Source organism: Clavelina lepadiformis, chromosome 2 (assembly GCF_947623445.1).
Source record: "Clavelina lepadiformis chromosome 2, kaClaLepa1.1, whole genome shotgun sequence".
NCBI lineage: Eukaryota > Metazoa > Chordata > Ascidiacea > Aplousobranchia > Clavelinidae > Clavelina > Clavelina lepadiformis.
Genome location: NC_135241.1, coordinates 2,917,470 through 2,936,104, shown reverse-complemented (window position 1 = coordinate 2,936,104; position 18,635 = coordinate 2,917,470). Strand labels below are relative to the sequence as shown.

General features: G+C 39.1%; 1 protein-coding gene across 4 annotated transcripts; it reads left to right on the top strand.

Moving 5' to 3' along the window:
* The first annotated feature begins 1,615 nt into the window (after positions 1–1,615).
* LOC143447174 (uncharacterized) lies at positions 1,616–17,443 on the top strand. 4 transcript variants are annotated; one of them, XM_076947131.1, is made up of 23 exons: positions 1,616–1,762; positions 2,338–3,626; positions 3,708–3,859; positions 3,973–4,087; positions 4,229–4,396; positions 4,535–4,687; positions 4,816–4,962; positions 5,719–5,844; positions 5,971–6,168; positions 6,304–6,396; positions 6,637–6,750; positions 6,838–7,044; positions 8,101–8,198; positions 8,344–8,443; positions 8,613–8,753; positions 8,933–9,076; positions 9,193–9,483; positions 9,635–9,793; positions 9,888–10,034; positions 10,304–10,471; positions 10,585–10,696; positions 10,997–11,100; positions 11,304–17,443. In XM_076947131.1, the coding sequence occupies exons 2-23, from the start codon at positions 3,347–3,349 to the stop codon at positions 11,315–11,317; spliced, it is 3,231 nt and encodes a 1,076-aa protein (XP_076803246.1). In that variant the 5' UTR covers positions 1,616–1,762; positions 2,338–3,346; the 3' UTR covers positions 11,318–17,443. The 4 variants fall into 4 exon arrangements, with proteins under 4 accessions (XP_076803246.1, XP_076803247.1, XP_076803245.1 ...); XM_076947132.1 differs by having other exon boundaries at positions 6,835–7,044; positions 10,307–10,471; XM_076947130.1 differs by having other exon boundaries at positions 6,835–7,044.
* Positions 17,444–18,635: the final 1,192 nt, after the last annotated feature.

The window sequence follows — 18,635 nt, the reverse complement described above, 5'->3', positions numbered from 1 at the left end:
AGCGTTGTTGGTGTTATAGTTAGATTTATAGCTACAGGCGCTTTAATTGATATAATGTTATATTATACAAATAATGTGGAAAACGGCAACAACTAACTGCGGCAACTTAAGCGACTGAAGGCGAGTTTCAATTCTGCTATGTCAGTGTGCGCGAAAGACAATAGAAATGTCGTGTTGTGTTGAAACGAAACTAACTGAGAAATTTATCGAAGTATGGCGCAAGATAGGTGCAAGTTTTAAATATAAACCGAGCGTGCCTATTGTACAGTCAGTTCTCGTACCCCCGAAGAGGGGTTTCACCCTTGACAACAATATAACACAGACAAAAGCAATAAGCCTTCGGAATTAAAGAAAGGGCAACGCGAAACCACTTTCTCACTCGAAGAGAGGTGATTGTAATTAAACTTACATTGTTGGGCTTTTCACCAGAGAGCAGTGCGGTAGCGGGCAGTTTATTATTAACAGCTTTGCAAACAGTTCAGGACAGCAGTTCGTAAGTAGCTTATCGCTTATCAACAGACCTTACGTAACAGCAGCAAGTAAAACTACTGAACAGTTTTTGTGTACAAGATTATACTTGTAGACTAGCGGCAAAAGATAACGAGGTTTTATTATACATGTGTATTACGACTTTACGGGCGTAGTTTGTGAGTTTATGCTGCTGGTAACTAGTGCGTAAGCTAACTGGTAACGTAACCTAATCTGAGTATCACGTTTGTTACACTATCGTAGCCTACTATCAATCTCTTCTTAACGGCTTAAGCGAACGTCGTAAGCTTTGTGTGCTGGAATGTAAATCACCAACTATCTTTTATTATGTGGATTTGCTCTGGAAACTAAAAGCGGTTGTAGCTTGACCAAGCAACTAAACCAGTTAGCTATGGTTCGTTACGCAAAAAATGCTCTTTGTGTGTGGCTTACAGTTGAAACGTCAACTATTTCGCGAGGCTTTTCGATTCATAACACGTTGTTACTTGCCTGGGCTGATCTTGTTGGACATTTCAGTTGAGTTTGATTGTTCTTGTGTACATAATGCCTATCGAGCGGTTTAAGCTAACACCAACGAACTTTTCGTTGAGTCCACCGTTGGGCTTACGCAGTTCATTTATTTTATACCGTAAATGTCTGCTTTGTCGCAAGGAGTGTATACGCCATACGGTTTATATCGAGTAATTATTTCCATTCCAGACGTTTGATAAAGTCCAGCTAGTAACCGCGGCGGCTTATTAAGTAACGTTAATTGGAAAGAAGGTTTTTGAAACCAATTATTATTATTGATTCCAGCAGCCCTTATTGTTGACTTCGCTTAAGTTCGCTAGCTTATGATTTCCACAAGGGACATGGTTACTTGAAGCATTTCGTTTGCTTCGTTTGTTCCTCTTTTTGAATTAGAAAAAAGCAAGTTCTCCAACAGCGGGATGACCTACACGAGGCAAGCCAAATGACGCGGTAATAAAGAGAAAAGAATAGCGTCCTGCGCCTTTTCATTTTCAAAAGGAGAATAAACTCCGTTTTTCTTCGTTTTTGTCACGTGGTTGATAAACGGGCACGTATTCTCTGTCTGTCACTAGGTGGGTTAGCTCTGACGTCACATGGGCGTACCAATCGCCAGCTTTCGCTTCGCTCTTCTCGCTTATTCCCATTTAGTATGCAACTGCGGCTGGTTGTGCGATTTTGTTGCATTTCTCACCGTTAAAGGCATTGTGGATTTCTGCGGCAAATACGTTTAACGAAGCGATTTAAATTCCGGATCTACGTCCAGGTTTGTTTTACATTTGGTTTTTGTTCATAGTAAGCGCCAGAGGTATTCTTATTAACACAGCTTGCCGATTGTTTCGATCTGTCGTTCAGTGCTTTACCATAAATGGAGCAGCAGTACAAAAAAATGGCGTCGCTCTGATGGCTAGTTTACAATGAGTTGCGCAAAACGGTTTTTGGCAGAAAAGTTGAGTTTATTAGAAACGCTGCGTGTTTGCTTAATTTTAGTACGTTCCATACGGTAGCCTATTTAAATGTAAGTCGGTTTTGGTTTTGTGGGTAGAACAAGCGATTAATTTGGTGCTTGCTCGCTTTCTATACTTAAGGTTTGGGCTTACAAGTGCACTGATTCGCAGTCTTTCACCCTAATAATTTGTTTTTTTTTATGTTAGCATACATAGTGGACACTTAGTATGAGCATTGCAGTGTTAATAAATTGGATCATATATAGGTTTAATGTTGATTTGCTAATTACTAAGATGCAGAATAAATGTATAGTTAACTAAAATACAGTTTATTTCAAATTTTTAAGAAAATCATTTAATCGCGGTTGGTAAGGCTTTACTTCTGTTTTTTCAGGTATATCATATCACATGATCGTGCTTTTTCTGCTTTGAAGGCAAGTACTGCAATTTCAAATTGTCATTGAAGAAGCAAAATTAATTGGTGTCCACCAGTTTTGCCATTTCTGTTTTTGTTTTGTCAAGCACTTCCTTTTTTCTTCATATTCGTCAAATGAACAAAGTCAGCCAGGCAGGGCGCCGTGCAATAGTGCCCTATTGGACTGCATCATAAGCTGCACTTTAACAGTATAAAGTGTACACTTATCAGGTTGTCTAATCACCTGACTCAACCACTTACAAACCATTCTTATTGTATTTTACTATTGTTTGGTATCCTTGCTATATTCACTAGTGTAATTGGTATGTACGTTTTTCATATTTCTGTATTTTAGGCTACACTCTGATTCTTAAACACTGTGGTTTCTACTGCTGCCAATTAACTTTTTTGCTCGCTTACTGTTTTGATTATTTTATTGCTTGGGAAGTGCAGTGTTCCCTGTAGTTTCATTCTTCCCAGCATACCACCTTTTTGTATTTAAGTTTTGTGTGTTTTAAGTTTTTCCTTATCATGCTGTTGTTTTCTTGACGCGCCTTGCATAATATCCCTAAGATTTTGTCAAGAAAACTTCCCTCAGGGTATACTCTACCGTTAATTGTATAGTGTAGGTACTACGTGAATATTGGGACAAGTTTCCGAAAAACACTGTTCTGTTGGAAGTAGCACATTCATTTCTCAACACATCAGGTTTTGTACTATAATCGCCTTATTTCATTTCTTTGTGTATACATGCAATGATCAAACTGTGTTAAAACTATTTCTTGAGTGCATTCAGTTTTGTGCATCTGTAGCTAGCTACGCCCTCGTGATCTTTCTTCAAAGAAGGTACACCTTTGAGATTGAACAAAAACATTGAACTTTATCGTGTGCAAACAATTGATGCTTGCCTGAGTGTAGCACTGTGTATCTTTGGTGCTTGAAATCAACTTAACTACGAGAACAATTTCAACGAAAGACAATTTGAAAAATGATCAGGTCGGAATACCCGCCATTACCCCCATCTTTGCCCATGCCGCATACTCCTAGTGATCCATCAAAGCAAATCGTTGTTATGGATCTTCTTCAGGAGCCGGGCAATGAAGTTTGCGCTGACTGTGGTGCAGCTATTGGCATGGAAAATGCCTGGGCCATCTTAAGCTATGGCATATTGGTTTGTGATGACTGCAAACTTGTTCATATCGAACATGAAAATCAATTCAAAGCGTCAGATGCAAATGACAATGTCATTACAGACCCTTCCACCCAAGGTAATTAAAAAAGTTGACTCATTTTTCTTTTGACTAATTTCCTTTACTTTGACATACTAATCCATGTTTTACCAATTTCAGGAATTTTGGCTACACAATTAGCTCATGTATGGGTTGAAAAAGATATTGCTCAAATTCGAGCAAATGGAAATACGAGAAGCAATAAACGGCTGCTGGCCAATGCTCCGATATGGCAGTATCGTCCTTCTGCCAATGATGGCATCAAACTGAAGGTAGATAAAATGTCAATTGCATTGTCATAAACTGCACTTGCCATAGACGAAGTAGTTTTATATATTTGTTTGACAGCTGTATAATACTGATAGGAAACCTTGTTTCATTGCAGGAATACTGGATTAACTGCAAGTACAGTGGAAGTTTAGCTGAAGCAGCTGAAAATCCGAAAATGGCTGCCAAAAAATCTTTCATTGGCATACAGTTTACCAGACCAATGCCTAAAGGTATGATTAGAAAAGATTTGTTGACACTAAACTGGTTATGCCAGAAATAAAGGAATTGGTTTTAAACCTTTATTAAAACTTACACGATACTTTAAGCTGCCAAAGTTAACCAGCTTAAACTATTACATTAATGCTCAATAGGCACTTATCCATGCTGTGCTGTCCTACAAAGTGATACGCTTTACTTGACATCTGATGTTCGCAATGAAGAGGTCCGTGTTGAGTGCATTGAGACAATCATTGTCAATTCAAAGCGAATTGGTCATGAAAATGGTGTCCAGTTGACCTACAGGGTCAATGGTGCCAAAGGTGGGCCTTATTTAGCTCGTATTAAACAGATTAGCAACAGATTAACACAAAGTGATCCATAACATGTACACTTAAATCTAGTCACTGACTTTGAGTATTAATTTTGAATTATCTTCTAATGCTATTTGTGATATTTAGATGGAAACACTGTTGCTTTTACCTACTTGCAACATGACAGTATGGAAACTGTAATGGACTGGGTTAATCTTATTCTATACACAAAATACAATCTGCTGAAAAGAAAATACCCAACAATGATTGATACAAATATTTATAAAATTCTCAACTGTGGTACGCTTGTTTAATGTAGTAGCAGGTTGCAAAGTACAATTTTTTATTATTTTTAGCATAAAGTATTTTTTCAAACATATGTTAATACATTACATATTGGCTATGAAATACACTTAATATTTGTCCAGGGGTTGTAAAGGAATCGTACATGTACATTGCTGGTCGTGGTCTCATCTACTTGAGTTTGAGTGAGGCAAGGCTGTCATGCTTCCAGCACCATCTCGATGACACACCACTTTTTCAAATAGCTGTTAGCAAAGTCATGAACTTATCTGGTAAGATCGCTTGAAACCAATGAAACGAAATAGACACACAATGCAATTTAAATGTTGGGAATTATAAAGTTTAAATTACGACATGTTAGGTCAATGGTGTGGAGGTAGTTACTACTGTTGATCGTGTTCTTGCCTTCTTATAAATGACAGACAATACAGATGTGTCACAGCATTTGGGTGTGGCATGATTAATGGTTACCCGGTCAACTTGCTGTTATTAATATTTGCAAGGATGTGATAGCCTTTATATTTATGATATATATTTTAATAATTTTAGGCAACTATTTTATAACCAAGCTTTTAAGTTATTATCAGTGATGATAGATAAGCAACGGTTGTGTGAATACCAGTTCCATTTATCTGCCCTATGATATAAAAATGTTGTAGTAATAATGTTGCTTTTTTCTTTTTTCTATTGCTTCACTGTAGCACAAGTCTATGATTGATATCACAACAACAGATCATTTTGCGCATTTCTTATTGTTCAATTGAAAACCTTTTCTTTCTATTCAAATAACTGACTCGAATAACTTAGATATTTGATACCATAGAATTTGAAAGTGTAAATATTGTTTTATCTGTTCTTTTCCTACTACCTTCAGTATCTCTTTATAATCTTAGTTGAATAACCTACATGTGTGTGACCTTAAGAGATAAGAGCCTAGCACCAATCAACAGACTGACATCAACTCTGTTGCAGTGATTATGATTCAAGTTTTCCATCCGTTTCAGTGAATGAATTTTTTAATGTTGCAGCCGCTCAGTACCTGGATGCCGTGGCGTGTTTCTTTGACATCGACCCTGCAAAAATATTGAGTTATGGTGATTGGTTCAGTGCGCTTGAGCAAGTTCTTGAAGATGACAAGATTAGTGCAATGCCTGGTAAATATTTAAAAAAATTTTAATACATGGCCTAGTAACAAATATGCTCAGTAATTACCAATTGCTCATGTTTTACTCACATTTAGCATTTCACTATCTGTAATAATCATATTTTATTTTCACCAGATGATGTTCCGAAGCCAACTTTTCCATTTTCACTTTTGAAGCAGCCAGAAAAACCTACCCCCGCTGCACCTGTGGTTGAACAACGTTCTGAGCCCACACCCCCAGCAAAAGAAGTGACCACCCCTGCCCCTGCTGCAGTCACCACTGTTCCACAGACGATCACTGTGACCACTTCTAATACCACCGCTCCGGCAATAAGTAAGCTAAAGTTCAAGTACAGTTGATTTATTGGTCTGAATAGTGAGCACTTATTCAAACACGGATGAGCTCTTAATTTAAGCAATAACTTTGAAATCAGGGTATTTTTGAAGTCATGTTTGTTTTATTTACAAGCAAATGGTGAAAAGGAAGTTGAAAAGAAATCAAGCAACTATGAATGTTACCCTCCTATCGGACCAATGGGAGAAATGGGCAAAGTTTACCGAGGTATTTTTACAAATATCAATTTCCAAAGGCGACTTGGTTGTTAAATTAATTGTCTGATTTTTTTTGAATAAAACATAGTCATAACTCCCCGTTCAACAACTGTTGAAATTAAATTTACGAGTTGTGTTGGTGTTTTCTTTGTAAACTACTATATTTTGTTTTTATTTGATGTTGTGAAAGAGAAACAGTTTGGGTTAAATCATACAAATGGAAAATTTTGCACCTAAATATTGTTGTCAGGTGAGCTCCCTCCCGATGCTATTAAGCCACCGCCATCTAAGAACGACATTCGTATTGGCAGCTTTGGGGAATATGTTCCTCAAATGACCCAGGTCCCTCTGCAACCAATGAAAAGTAAGATCCAGTTGTTATTAATAACCGATCGCTGATGAAACCGCTACACTGCAGGACAAACGGTGATTTGTTAATGTTTTCTAGCAGCAGCTGGCAGTTACGGGGAATTGATGAATCCAGCACTAACATCGTATGCTACCACTCTCAATGCTGCTGCAACCAGCATGTTAAATCAAGCCATTCCCAAAGATCCATTGTGCTACCCACCCATTGGTGGTCCACCCCAGGCACGTAAACTTGCAAGGTACCCAGATGTGTCCCTCAATGCTTTGCAAGCTGCCCAACTACGAAGAGGTTGGTTATTAGGTTGCGTTGAAATTTTTGTGCCTTCATTTAATGTTGCTTTTAGTTTGCGTACTGATATAGAATAGCATTTTTTGATATAACCTGACATGTAATGTTCATGAGGTTGACTAATGTGTTGTGACTAACTAAAATAAGACATCAGTTATGACAGTTACAGACTTCCTGTGACATCCTGGCATTTTATAGGTCACATCCTGCTTATTTCCAATAACCCAGAATGTCGCATGCGCTGAAACACGTAACATGCGTAAAAAACGTCACCACTATCACCAATAACTCTCTCTTATTTGGTGAAAACTATTGCAGATTTAATTAATCTGATTTACCTATCCTTGTTGTTGTAACTTTATTGTAAAACGAAAATTGCTAAATTTTGAATATGTAATGAGGCGGCCAAACATTACACCACACAATGGTACATACATAACCAGGAAGGCTTATTGTTTTTGTCCAAGCTATTGAAGCCTATGTAGGCAAGAGCCTACTGGCTTGTTGGTTTAGCAAGCTTGTAACAATTAAAACTATGTATGAAAGCAGAAACTTAACAGCATAGTTCGAAGTTTGAAGGCCCGCTTACACTAAAGCTGGACACACTGAAATTATTCATCACCATAAATATCAGCACTACATACATGATCGTTTATAAATAGCTTGGGTCATGTTAGTCTTGTCTTTGTTTGTTTCACAGCATATGTCAAAGCAATTTCGCAACAAGCTTGTTTAGCTGTATCATGAAGTGTTTTGCCTGTAAAATGCAGAAAGTCTGTTGACTGTTCACGCGGGTGTATTGTTTTGGAAACAGCTTCCTTTGCATTCGCTCATTAAAATATGCACGGACTCGTTTCCGCATTCTCATAATAAACTAACTAGAAACGCAATTTATCAAACAAACACTTAATCGGAAGCAATTCACAGCCAGTTGCAGTACTGCAGTACATCATCCACTGCCTGTAACACTGTCTTAACTCTGTTAACTCTAATTACTTATATCGCACACATTCAGATATATTTAATTATATAATAATAAAATTACTTCATGTTTAGAACAAGAGGTCATCAGTATTGAAGAATTGCGTAATGGTGCAGCTGCAAACATGTTATCTGGTTCAATGTTTCAAGCCACTTTGGCTCAAAAACCAGCTGTAAGTCCTGACAAAATTATTGTGTATCAATTGATGTGTGATGGTGAAACCTACGTAACCCACTATTGGATGATAACTGCATTATGGCGTTTTAATGTTAGTTATCTGTTTGCAAGATAATTATTTTCATTCTATTTTTGAGCAGCTTTTTGACAACCGTCTACCTGCCAGCCTTGCCACCGTTGGACGACTGACAGATGCAGATGCAGCGAGTGTCTTTGCTTCAGGAATTCCCCAAACCTCTTGTAAGACTCCTGTCAAACACCTAAACGGTTATGTACTTATGTATCAGAACAGTTAATAGCACAATAAAAGAAAGATTTATATCACTTTAGGACGCTTTAAAAGTTCTCTTAAGTGTTATATGATAAGGTTTATAAACGATGCAGAACAAGTTGTAATATTTTTGTGCAGACCAAGGCTGGGGAGATGCTGCTGCCGACAGCCTCCTTACTGTCCCCTGGAAGCCCACAGGAAATGGATATGAGCCTTCCCGTGGTTTCCCGGCAGCTACTGCACAATATCAGGATGCCTGGAACGCTGCAAAAATGCAGGGTAGTTCAAGATGCTGAATATTTGTGTTTCATTTTATCGAATTTATGAATGTATTTGTTTAGCCTAGTACGCAGTGCTTACCATTGATTACAATTGTGTTGTACATTTACTGGTAAAAATAGTTTTGTTCATTCGTACGCACTTGTCTTAAAACGATTGTTTTTGTGCATCCTAAACAGCTGAACGTAAGTTGTCTGCGCCGGCAAGCAAAAATGCTGGTGTCTTCGGTACGTGGACCGGCCGTGCGTCATCTGTCGATCTGGCCCAACAACAAGCTATGATCGGACGTAGCTCAACTCCATGGGGCGCTGCCGCATCAGGAGGTAATTTACATCAACAAGAACCATTTTAATGAATCGTCGTCAAGTCAAGAGCAATTTTTTACATCTGTGCAAAACGTAATCGTCGCCGTATCCATGACTAGTATTCTTTACAACAGGCATTGATCAGTGGCCCAGCAAATCTCCCACCAGCCCAATCGATAATTTTATGCTATTGAACGGCCGTGATTCTCGTGCTGGTGCTCCTAACATGATGCGAGATTTCGGGGCTGCTGGGACAAGCCGTAGTCTCTCGATGAACAAGGTGTCACGAAATGATTCCCCGTCGATCACCGGCAAGCAACAGGTTATCATTGGGAATCTTCTTAGTCATTGGAAATCTGCCGAACAAAGGCTTCTAAGCCTCATCCACAATGGCTATGTGCCTGCATCTGATATGACACCAGCAGGTTTGTGTGACTCCAGCTGTACTTTTTGCAACGCCAACTGTTTAATAGTGATCAATAACACAATTGAATTGGTCATAACAATACGTACTGTGCAGTGTATAACTGTATATGCTTCATAAATTGTACCGTGCTTTACTTGTTGTATATCTAGGTTTGGACAAAGACAGCGCTGAGCACGCATACACTTGCGTGTCTGAACTCTTTGAGCTACTCTGGAAGCAACGCTACGACATGGCTCTTTCTTTCCTCCGTGGCTTCCGTGAGGTTTTTGCCAACTCCGTCCACCCAGAGATCAGAAATCTGTTCATAGGTAAGTTGACCTTGACCTTGACTGCACCAATGTAGCCCTTACACGCAATAGCACAATTCAACAAGCAGAACGTTACAAATTGTTAATTTCCCAGGCGTTGGTGAACTTGATACTATGAAGCAAATATTCCTGACACAAGGTAAAGAGAAATTTTTCTCTGGGTCGGCAGGAGGCCCAGTAACATGGAAGCAGCCCACACCACCTCCATCACAAAATGATACTTCATGGCCCACGCCAACAAGTAAGTGACGACGGTTTGGTTTGAAATTTATAAGATTTGGTTGTTTAAATGTACCTGCTGTGCAGTTTGTATGGAGTCAACACTAGAGTGACGTACTGCACTTGGGTAATATGGGTGGGTAATGAGGTAATTATGGGTAATGAGAGAGTCGAGAGCAAGAGGATTAGTTACTTCCACGCTTCCCTGGATTGGAGCTCTTCAACGTATTAGCATAAACAAAGCCTACGTCCACCTCATCTTGTAAATATGTTAATCTAACCGTTTGATAGCAGGCTCCGTGCGGGAATCACCGACAGATTTCTCGCCGTGGGGCAGTCTTTTTTCCCCGACGTCTTCTGACTCCATGTGGGGCGGCTCTTCCCAAACATCGTCAAGTAGAACTGCTTCACTTAGCTCAGATCCATGGGGCACCACATCGGTGTTTTCAAGCACTACCAGTAAGTCTTTGTGTACTTTGAGTGCTCTACTTACCACAGGCAACTCGAACTCAGCAGTTTGCCGTTCTCTGGTAACTTCACTAAACTTCTAATTTTTTTTGTTGACCCAAAAGGCGCGGGACCTTCATTTAATCGGGCGCCCTCCCGCCCGGTGTCGCACTCGCAGTCAAACTTCGGTGATAATTCGCCAACGGAAGGCTCATTCGGCTCAAAGACATCCTCGAAGTAAGCAAGAATGTTTTAATGCTCTTATTGTTATGATTAGCTTTGAGTGAGAGCACAGGCATTGTGTTGTCATAATTTCGTTTTGTAACTGATTGAACACCCCTAAATTGGGATGTCAGACATTTATATTTATCATAAGACTGCATATACAATGCCACGCGCCTATAGCTGCACCTTGTGACAAGGATTTAGAATTAAATTGTCTTAAGCCGTTTAAAATGAATTCTAATCCAATTACAAGTACCTGACCCAGTTCAACAGCAGCTGATAAACTCATTGCCTCCTTTTTTCAAACAACAGTTCCGCATCGCCGCGTGTCATTACACCACCTACCAGCTTTGATCCAATGACAAGCTCAAACTCACTCCCCCACGGGATTGAATCGACCCTGAAAAATATATTCTGTAAGTTATGCCTCGGAAAAAGTTGCCATTTACATGGTTTCTTATTTAAATATACGATGTCGGTAACGTGTTTACTGCTGGTATCGGGTTCTTCGCTTGTATTTGGATTGAAAGAATTTTATGACGTTACAGTTTTTGACAGCAACAGAAAATGACGCTCTCGAATTCTTGGTAACGAGCTCGTTTTTTTTTCTTCTTTGTAGTGAGTTCTGAATAAACAACCAGGCAAGAGAAAAAGAGAGAGAGCCGCTCTCCATCATCCCACAATTCACTGGGCAATGACGTATGTTTCCCTTTTTTCGTTTCATTTTTTATGTTCTCTTCTTTGGCCAAACCGTTGTTGCAGTGTTTGTTTTCCATTCACAATACGGTTACTACTTGCTCAGTTTCGCCTATAGTAGCACTCTTCTAGTATCGACGAGTCCCTTGTTTGCAGTGTTCCTAAATTCTTATGTTTCCTGTGCATTTTGCGCCTACTGCTTGCTTTTCTAACAATTCAAACACCTAGAGCGAAATAATATCAAAGTCAGCATCTTTTTTTTATCCGGTCTATCGAAACAAACTAATTCAAAAATAATGATGCCTCTCTATGCTTTAAATTAATGGTAGATGACATGAATTGCGAAAAAATTGTAAATTTATTCGAAAGTATTACCCTATTTAATGCGATACTTATCTCATGCAGTTTCCCCGATTGCACTATTTTGGATATCATATAGCAGATACACCGTAATATATGGCGCGTAGATTTCAGTTTGCACCGCAAAAAAATCTAAGTAATCCGCAAAAAAATTCGAGTTAAAAGTTCAATCTCAACAAGCGCATTACGCCAAAACGCCTGATTTACGTTAAAAATTTCACCGTTTTTACCTTCTCGATGCAATCACTTTAATAGCTGTGCGAGTTAACCATTACACATGGAAAAAAATACCAGTTGTCGTCTGTTTGGCTGCGTCGAAATTCTAGTTTTTGCAATATATTTTCCGATCGTTCTTGCACCAATTCGCATGTGTTATTTTCACGCGTATTGGTGCGCGGTTTGTCCTCAACCGGGCAAGAAGCGCCTGTAACAGTGTGCGTGTTCTATCTTAGAGCAATTGTTCTCTCAGCGGCTATGTGAGCTATGTCTGTCTGTGTTATTCCTTGCCACCGCCTTTTTTGTGTAACAAGTTGCATGATTTCTGTTAAAACTTCAAGGTGTGCACGCTAATCTCCGTGCGTTTAAACTAATATTTGATCTAAGCGAAGGTTCCCATTAATTCTACGTCGGGTTAAAAACAGCTAAAGTCCGGGCTGTCTGTCTGGTTTTTCGCGGGTGCTAGAGGATTCCCCCCACTTTATATTTGACATTGCACTTTTTCAACTCCACGATTTTACCTTGTCGTTATTTTGTACACTTGGATTTAATTTTCATTTTTTCCCATGAGCCAGAACACCGACAAGTGCAATGTAACGACACTGACACGTGACTTCAATATAAAAATCATTTTAAATAAAAACTCGAATCGACCCGGAACAAGGCTGATGGTTTGGAGCCGCATCGCAGAAGCGTAAACTGCCACTCATGTTCAAGCTTCTAGTTCAATTTCTGTAGACTTTCGAACGTATCTTTTCGCAGGCAAGATGTAATTGTCTCACTGTCCCTTATGCAAGGCCTGATTTTGCAATTGCATGTTTTGCAAATTCTTCACCAATGGCACCGCTTAATGCAAAGAGAGAAATGTTTACATTTATGCCACACGCTGCCTTAATTGCGGTTATCCTTTGATACACTCGGATTTTAATGCATTTTCTTAATCGAGATTAATTGTGATTTTTTTGCTCCAGTTCAAATATCGACCAACGCTTAACGTTGGTCGATTCACTCCCGTCCGATTGGAAGTTCCCAAAAAACGTTCCTCGCTTATACTTTCGTAGTCTGCAGCCAGTTACTGATTTTCTGCGTTCCCGAGTGTATAGTGGTGTCAAATCAGCTAATGTGTGGCGGTTATGTTGTGATAAATGTCATGTCGCATGTGCAATACGAGAACCACTGGTTCGTGCCAGTTTTCTCATCTATTTAGGTTGCAAGCACATTTGAACAAGGGGCCTCCCCAAATCTTTGCGATCATTGTGTTGTCTGTGCCTTATATATAATTACTTCATCCACGAAAAAAAAAACATAAAATTTGCATTTGTGTAACTGACGACTGTGAGATGTCTTTTGTAATTGATGTGTTAGTTCGACCTGTTGCTATTTCTCGATTTTATTCGCGTGAGATAGCATGGCCTTTTCACGGAACTTGCCGTGCCTCGATTTTAAACTTTCTGCGGCTCATTCATAGTACCGGCATTCTCCCCATTCATACGGTCTTGTACTTGTTCAAATAGTTGTAGTATTACCGGGTCTACGTTGGTAAATCAGCTTCATTTTAAAAATTCTTTGGAAAACCGTTCTGGTGCGTGTTATGCTGTCAGCACTGTCCGTATCGTCCTACTTACCTAAAATTCAGATTTCGCTGTAGCCAGCCCAATTGTTGGCTCGGTTTCTGCGCGACTTGTACTTACGTGATGTCGATGTCGTCTACCTTTTGATGAGAGACAATCCTTTGTATGAAGCCAGGGTGCGGGGAGATTTTTCTTGTTTGTCTTGTGTTTCTTAGCGTAACCTTTTTATTATTGTTCTTATAACACAGATAAAAACAAAAAAATCTTTTATTTACCGTCTGTAGTTTTATAGGTACTTGTCCGTTGAATCCTTGACCAAACGTTGACATGCGTTGTTTGTTCTTTGCACACGCGCTACAACGCAGTTACATACAAGCCATTTTGAAGATCATAGTTTTTTTCGTAACTTACATATAGTCACATTGAAAATCACATTTCGAAGCTTATCCTAGCATAGTTACTCTCCAGTAAAAACTCGTTTGGTTAGTGACGTCATAGCTCCTTGAAGTCATCGTTTGGTCAAATGCGCGTGACGTCATAGTTTACCAGTGTCTTCACATTTTGATCGAGATTAAAACGTTGTCTATACCTTACGTACATGTTCTAATAGCTGAGCCAAATTGCCTTTTTAGCGTATTGCGTAGTTTTTTTTCCTGTTTTTTCGTTGATATTGCATCCCTTTTGCCATTACGAATCACTGTTAAAAAGCCCAGGTGTTTGCGATTCGAACGTATACCGGCTACACGCTGCTAATTATCGAACGTTCGTGGTCAGTAAATTGACCCCGACAGTCCAGGCCAGCCAGTCGTCGTTGAGGCATTTCAACGTGACGATAAATCCGTGGGTGTTGGCACAGCTGTGATAACGTACTCTTAACCTTCGTTCGGCAGGTCCCAAAAAAATCTAAAAAAAATTGTTTTTCAAAAAAAAGCTGCCGGACGTGGGCGCATCGTGCAATTGCGTCGAATTTTTTCTTGCGTCTTCTTAGAGTGTCGCGTGCGCTTTCAACCCCCCAAACAATCACTTTGTTGTGTATCTTGCGTATCTCAGTGCTTCCAAGTGCGAATAAACGGCTCCGGTCTAAGGAGCGTTATGGTTGTTCGTGTGCCGGGCCTTCTATGCACCTTTTTACACACAAACTTGTTTTCGCATTGCAAAGCGCCGCATAAAAGTATTAAGTTAAAAGGGTTCGTCTGCGAACCAAAACTTATTACTTCATCCAGGTAAAAACGCTATGTCGGGCTACATGATAATTTTGCGTTAAACGTGGGCGCATTTTACTTTCTTTGATCCCCGTGCGAGTATTTGTCGAATAAAAAACCTCCAAGCGCGGTGTTGCATTGATCGCAGCTGCCAAATCATAATATACAAGGATGTTAAAACACTGTAACCGAGTCTTGACCCCCCCTAGCCCAATCTTGCACAATGTCTTAGCTTCGCATTATAGTTCATTACAGTTAGCATAAGAAACTATTATGAAGTCCATTCTGAACCAATTTGATAAAATAATCCAGTGCGACTCATGCAGCGCTGTAAAAGATAAGAAGGATTGTCAGAAACGTTGCAGAAATAACTTGCCTTGGGGGATCTTACGTAGAAAGCGGAAAAGCGAGATCGTTACATTTCGGCGTTATCTTCAGAATCTAACCTTCATCTTTGTGGTATGCCGGTTTTTCTTCAATATCTTCTAGGTGTAATGGCCAAACAACAAATGTACTTTTAACGAATTTGCCTTTACTCGATACGGTTTTGGTTTTTAATTTCGACTACACGCATTCAGGTTTTGATATGCGTGCAAGAAGTTTCCGTGTCCAAAAAATGCGCGAAACTTTTTATGCTCTTGCCTTCAGTAAACACCCGCGACACAGATGTATATTGTTTTCCGAGCCAGGTTTCTCTGTTACACAGTACCCGCATCAGCGAGCAGTATAACACTGAAGTTAAGATGACGCATTTGGCATATTTGTTCAAAAGCCACTTCCCGCATGTTTCAACGACGCAGTATTTCATATGACCTGCTCTGAGCACTGTTAACGATAGTTTTCTGGGCCATATTCAGCCGTAAAAGTTTTCTGAACAGTTTTTATTTTCAGCGAGCTATCTAAGAAAATTTCCTTTTTAACACCGTTAATGCAAATTCTTAGCGTTATATGTTCTGTGTAATAGTAAGATCTACCTATAACAAAAATGTTTGAAAATATCAAAAAAATCATCAATATGCTAATAATTTTTGTTCAGTGTTTTATCACTATGCATTTTTTCTTTTTTTGGTTGCCCGATGGTCACGTGACCGACCGGGCGGTCTCAGCTGTTGCTACTTGCGCGCCTGTTTATCAAAAAAGCTATCGAAAGTTTGGATAATCAAGGTGTGTGGATTTTACAGCATCTTTTGCTACTATTGCTGTGTCGTTATTAGTGGTTATTGTCATGCTAACGGTATGGTAACATATTGGTTTGTCTTTTCGCCAAAATCACAGACGGTTTGTTTGGAAAAGTACAGTATGTTGCGTTCTATCTGGCGAATGGTACTTTCACGTCGTTTTGATAAAGTTTTAAGTGTGTAGGTCGTTATGAAGACTTTCGGCCCGTGTAGTGTTAACATCACAAGGCTTTTGGTGCTTTTGGATTTGTCATATATGTATCTTTAAACGTTAGACATATATCCATGTGTTGTATACCGACCAGTACTAGTTGCACAAACTTGTGGTATTTTTTTGACATATTTCTTCTAAGCGTGCTCTGATACGGTGCCTCTCTTCAAACGAAATCGTACACGCAGAACAAGTAATTTCTTCAATTTCGTATTTTTTCTTATCCCAATGCTCACTGGCTCCGCTTGTGACACGATCCATTCCCTATTTGGGGCTTCCTGGCCGTTAACGTGGTTAACTATACAACTTTTTGCGTCTGGCACCGGCCACTGTCCTATGTCATTTTTTGCGTTTTCCTTTTTTTGTCGGGATTCGGAAATACTTCCATAAACGCTGCTTTCACGTCTGACTTTCATAGCCAAAGCATAAACGGTCATTTTATTGCCTTTTCAGTCACTTCAAGGGTCCATCGCCATGGGTTTGGGGTAAATAACAATTGTTTTCAATTTTTTTGCTTGCATTGAACCTAAAATAGAGATTGGATAATTTAAATAACGAAGAACTTGTTTTCAGTGTTTGAGTGCAATAGAACTTGACCACTATGTCTAAGTGTTGCGCTGTAATCGTCCTTACACATTCGTACGCCCCAAGTCTCGCAATTACGCTTTTTACTCCCTCGCTATTCGAAAGAGATATTTAACGTCATCATTGCGGACTAGATGACCTCGTAATCGCCTTTTATCGTCCTGTTTTGTCCCCGAAATTGCTAGTACCTTGTTTTAAAAACCGTGGTTATTGCGGCGCCTATGTACATAGCTCGTATTATTGCGTAGTTTTCGAATGGCAGCCATTTTTATTACGTCGCTTAACGAATTATTGCGTTTCAATATGTCATAACTGACTATCAACAAAAATTTAAAAAATCTTTGAAAGTTTTTAGGTTACTTAGCCATTTTTTTTCTCTATGTAATGCAAGTCTATAAAAACCCTAAAAGCAATTATAAAAACCCCAAGTACAGTTAAGGTCACAAGAAATGCAGTCTTTTCGCCTTTACCTGATGTGAATCAATGGTAGTATTATGTCTTTTGTGCGTATTTATTTGATCGCTTTGTTTCGTTGCTCTCACAAATTGTGTTCTATGCTCTTTGTTGGTGAGTTTGTACATATCGTCCTCTTTCACAAAAAAAAAAAATGTGGTGTGTTTTGTTTACATCCCTGATTTGGATGTGGACACCTGTGTTGTACAAACTAGTTTTCGCGCCCTGTAATGGTTTGGTATTGTTGGTAGTTTGCATTATATGAAATAAAATTGTACAGCACAAAATTGTATGAATTTTTTTAGTTTGCCTTGACAGCTGCAGACGATCAGACAGGGCCAGTACTCTCAAATGTACATTTTTTCAGAGTAGACGTCAAGAAATTAGGTTGAGGGCATACTGAACTTGTTGCAGATAAACGACCGGTACTGTGATGGCAGTTGAGCGTTCTAAAACAACAAAAGATTGACGGGGTTCGATGTAAAACAAAGCTTATCCGTTTTGTGAAGCAGCTGGGTGAAAATCTGACCACAGAAATCGTTCATAAAGAATGTATAGTCTCGCTGAGTTAAGTTGCCACCAGGCTTTGTTTCCAACGAAGTTTAGGACTTATTTCAATTTCACGCGCAGAAAACAGCGAGTTCTACACAATCCGCGTCATTATTTACAACTTTACTGCAAAAACGGTATCTATTTAAGCTGAGTAAGTTTGCTATAGCTCGTATGTTTATTTTTGATGTTTTCCTACCATCTAGTCATTCTAGTCCCTAACAAAAAGCTGACATCTGTGTAACGCTCGTCGTACCTAGATCGCGCCAAGTGTTTACGCAGGTTGAAGTCTTATTGTGAACATTTATCAGTCGTTTGCTGTAAGCATCGGTAGAAAGTCGACATGGAAGCACCAATACGTGGAGAAAAACTCACTGGATTTCGGGGTGTCATCAACGGAACTTATATATTGGGTTTACAGCAATACGTGGTTATGGACGGGGCCGATAAATGAAGAAGTGAAAAACAGAAATGACTTGCCAGAAGTTGTTTTCTTTGGGCTTCTTTTACACAAGTGCGTGCTAAAAACAGACTGTTCAGGTTGCTCAATGGACTAACTAAAACAACTTCAAAATTTGCTTGACATAAGAATATCAAACAAAAATACAAAATGTGCCCAATTACACTTACGTCACAGGTACACTGCAAAAAGTAATAGATGCCAAGGTATATAACTTACGCTAAATAACATGTAATGGAGATAGTGTTAACGACATAAGAACAAATTTTGTGTACTGCAAGTACAAGTTTTCAGCAAAGACATTTTATAAAAAACATTTTCATTTCATTCAAAATCAAAACAAATTGGCCCAAAAGCTGAATTCTGATAATTCTGTTTTAGTAATTATGTTTTATGTTTACAGTAATCCGTAACTGAGAGTAGGTATAACAAGTGTTTAGAAAGCATCTATTGTTCATAGGTGGGCAGTA

Bases quoted from the DNA above. Each gene is read 5' to 3' on its own strand.
- LOC143447174 (XM_076947130.1), top strand. From the start codon at position 3,347: ATGATCAGGTCGGAATACCCGCCATTACCCCCATCTTTGCCCATGCCG. The intron at 5,845-5,970 runs GTAAATATTTAA...TATTTTCACCAG, and splicing joins CAAGATTAGTGCAATGCCTG to ATGATGTTCCGAAGCCAACT. The intron at 10,035-10,303 runs GTAAGTGACGAC...ACCGTTTGATAG, and splicing joins TTCATGGCCCACGCCAACAA to CAGGCTCCGTGCGGGAATCA.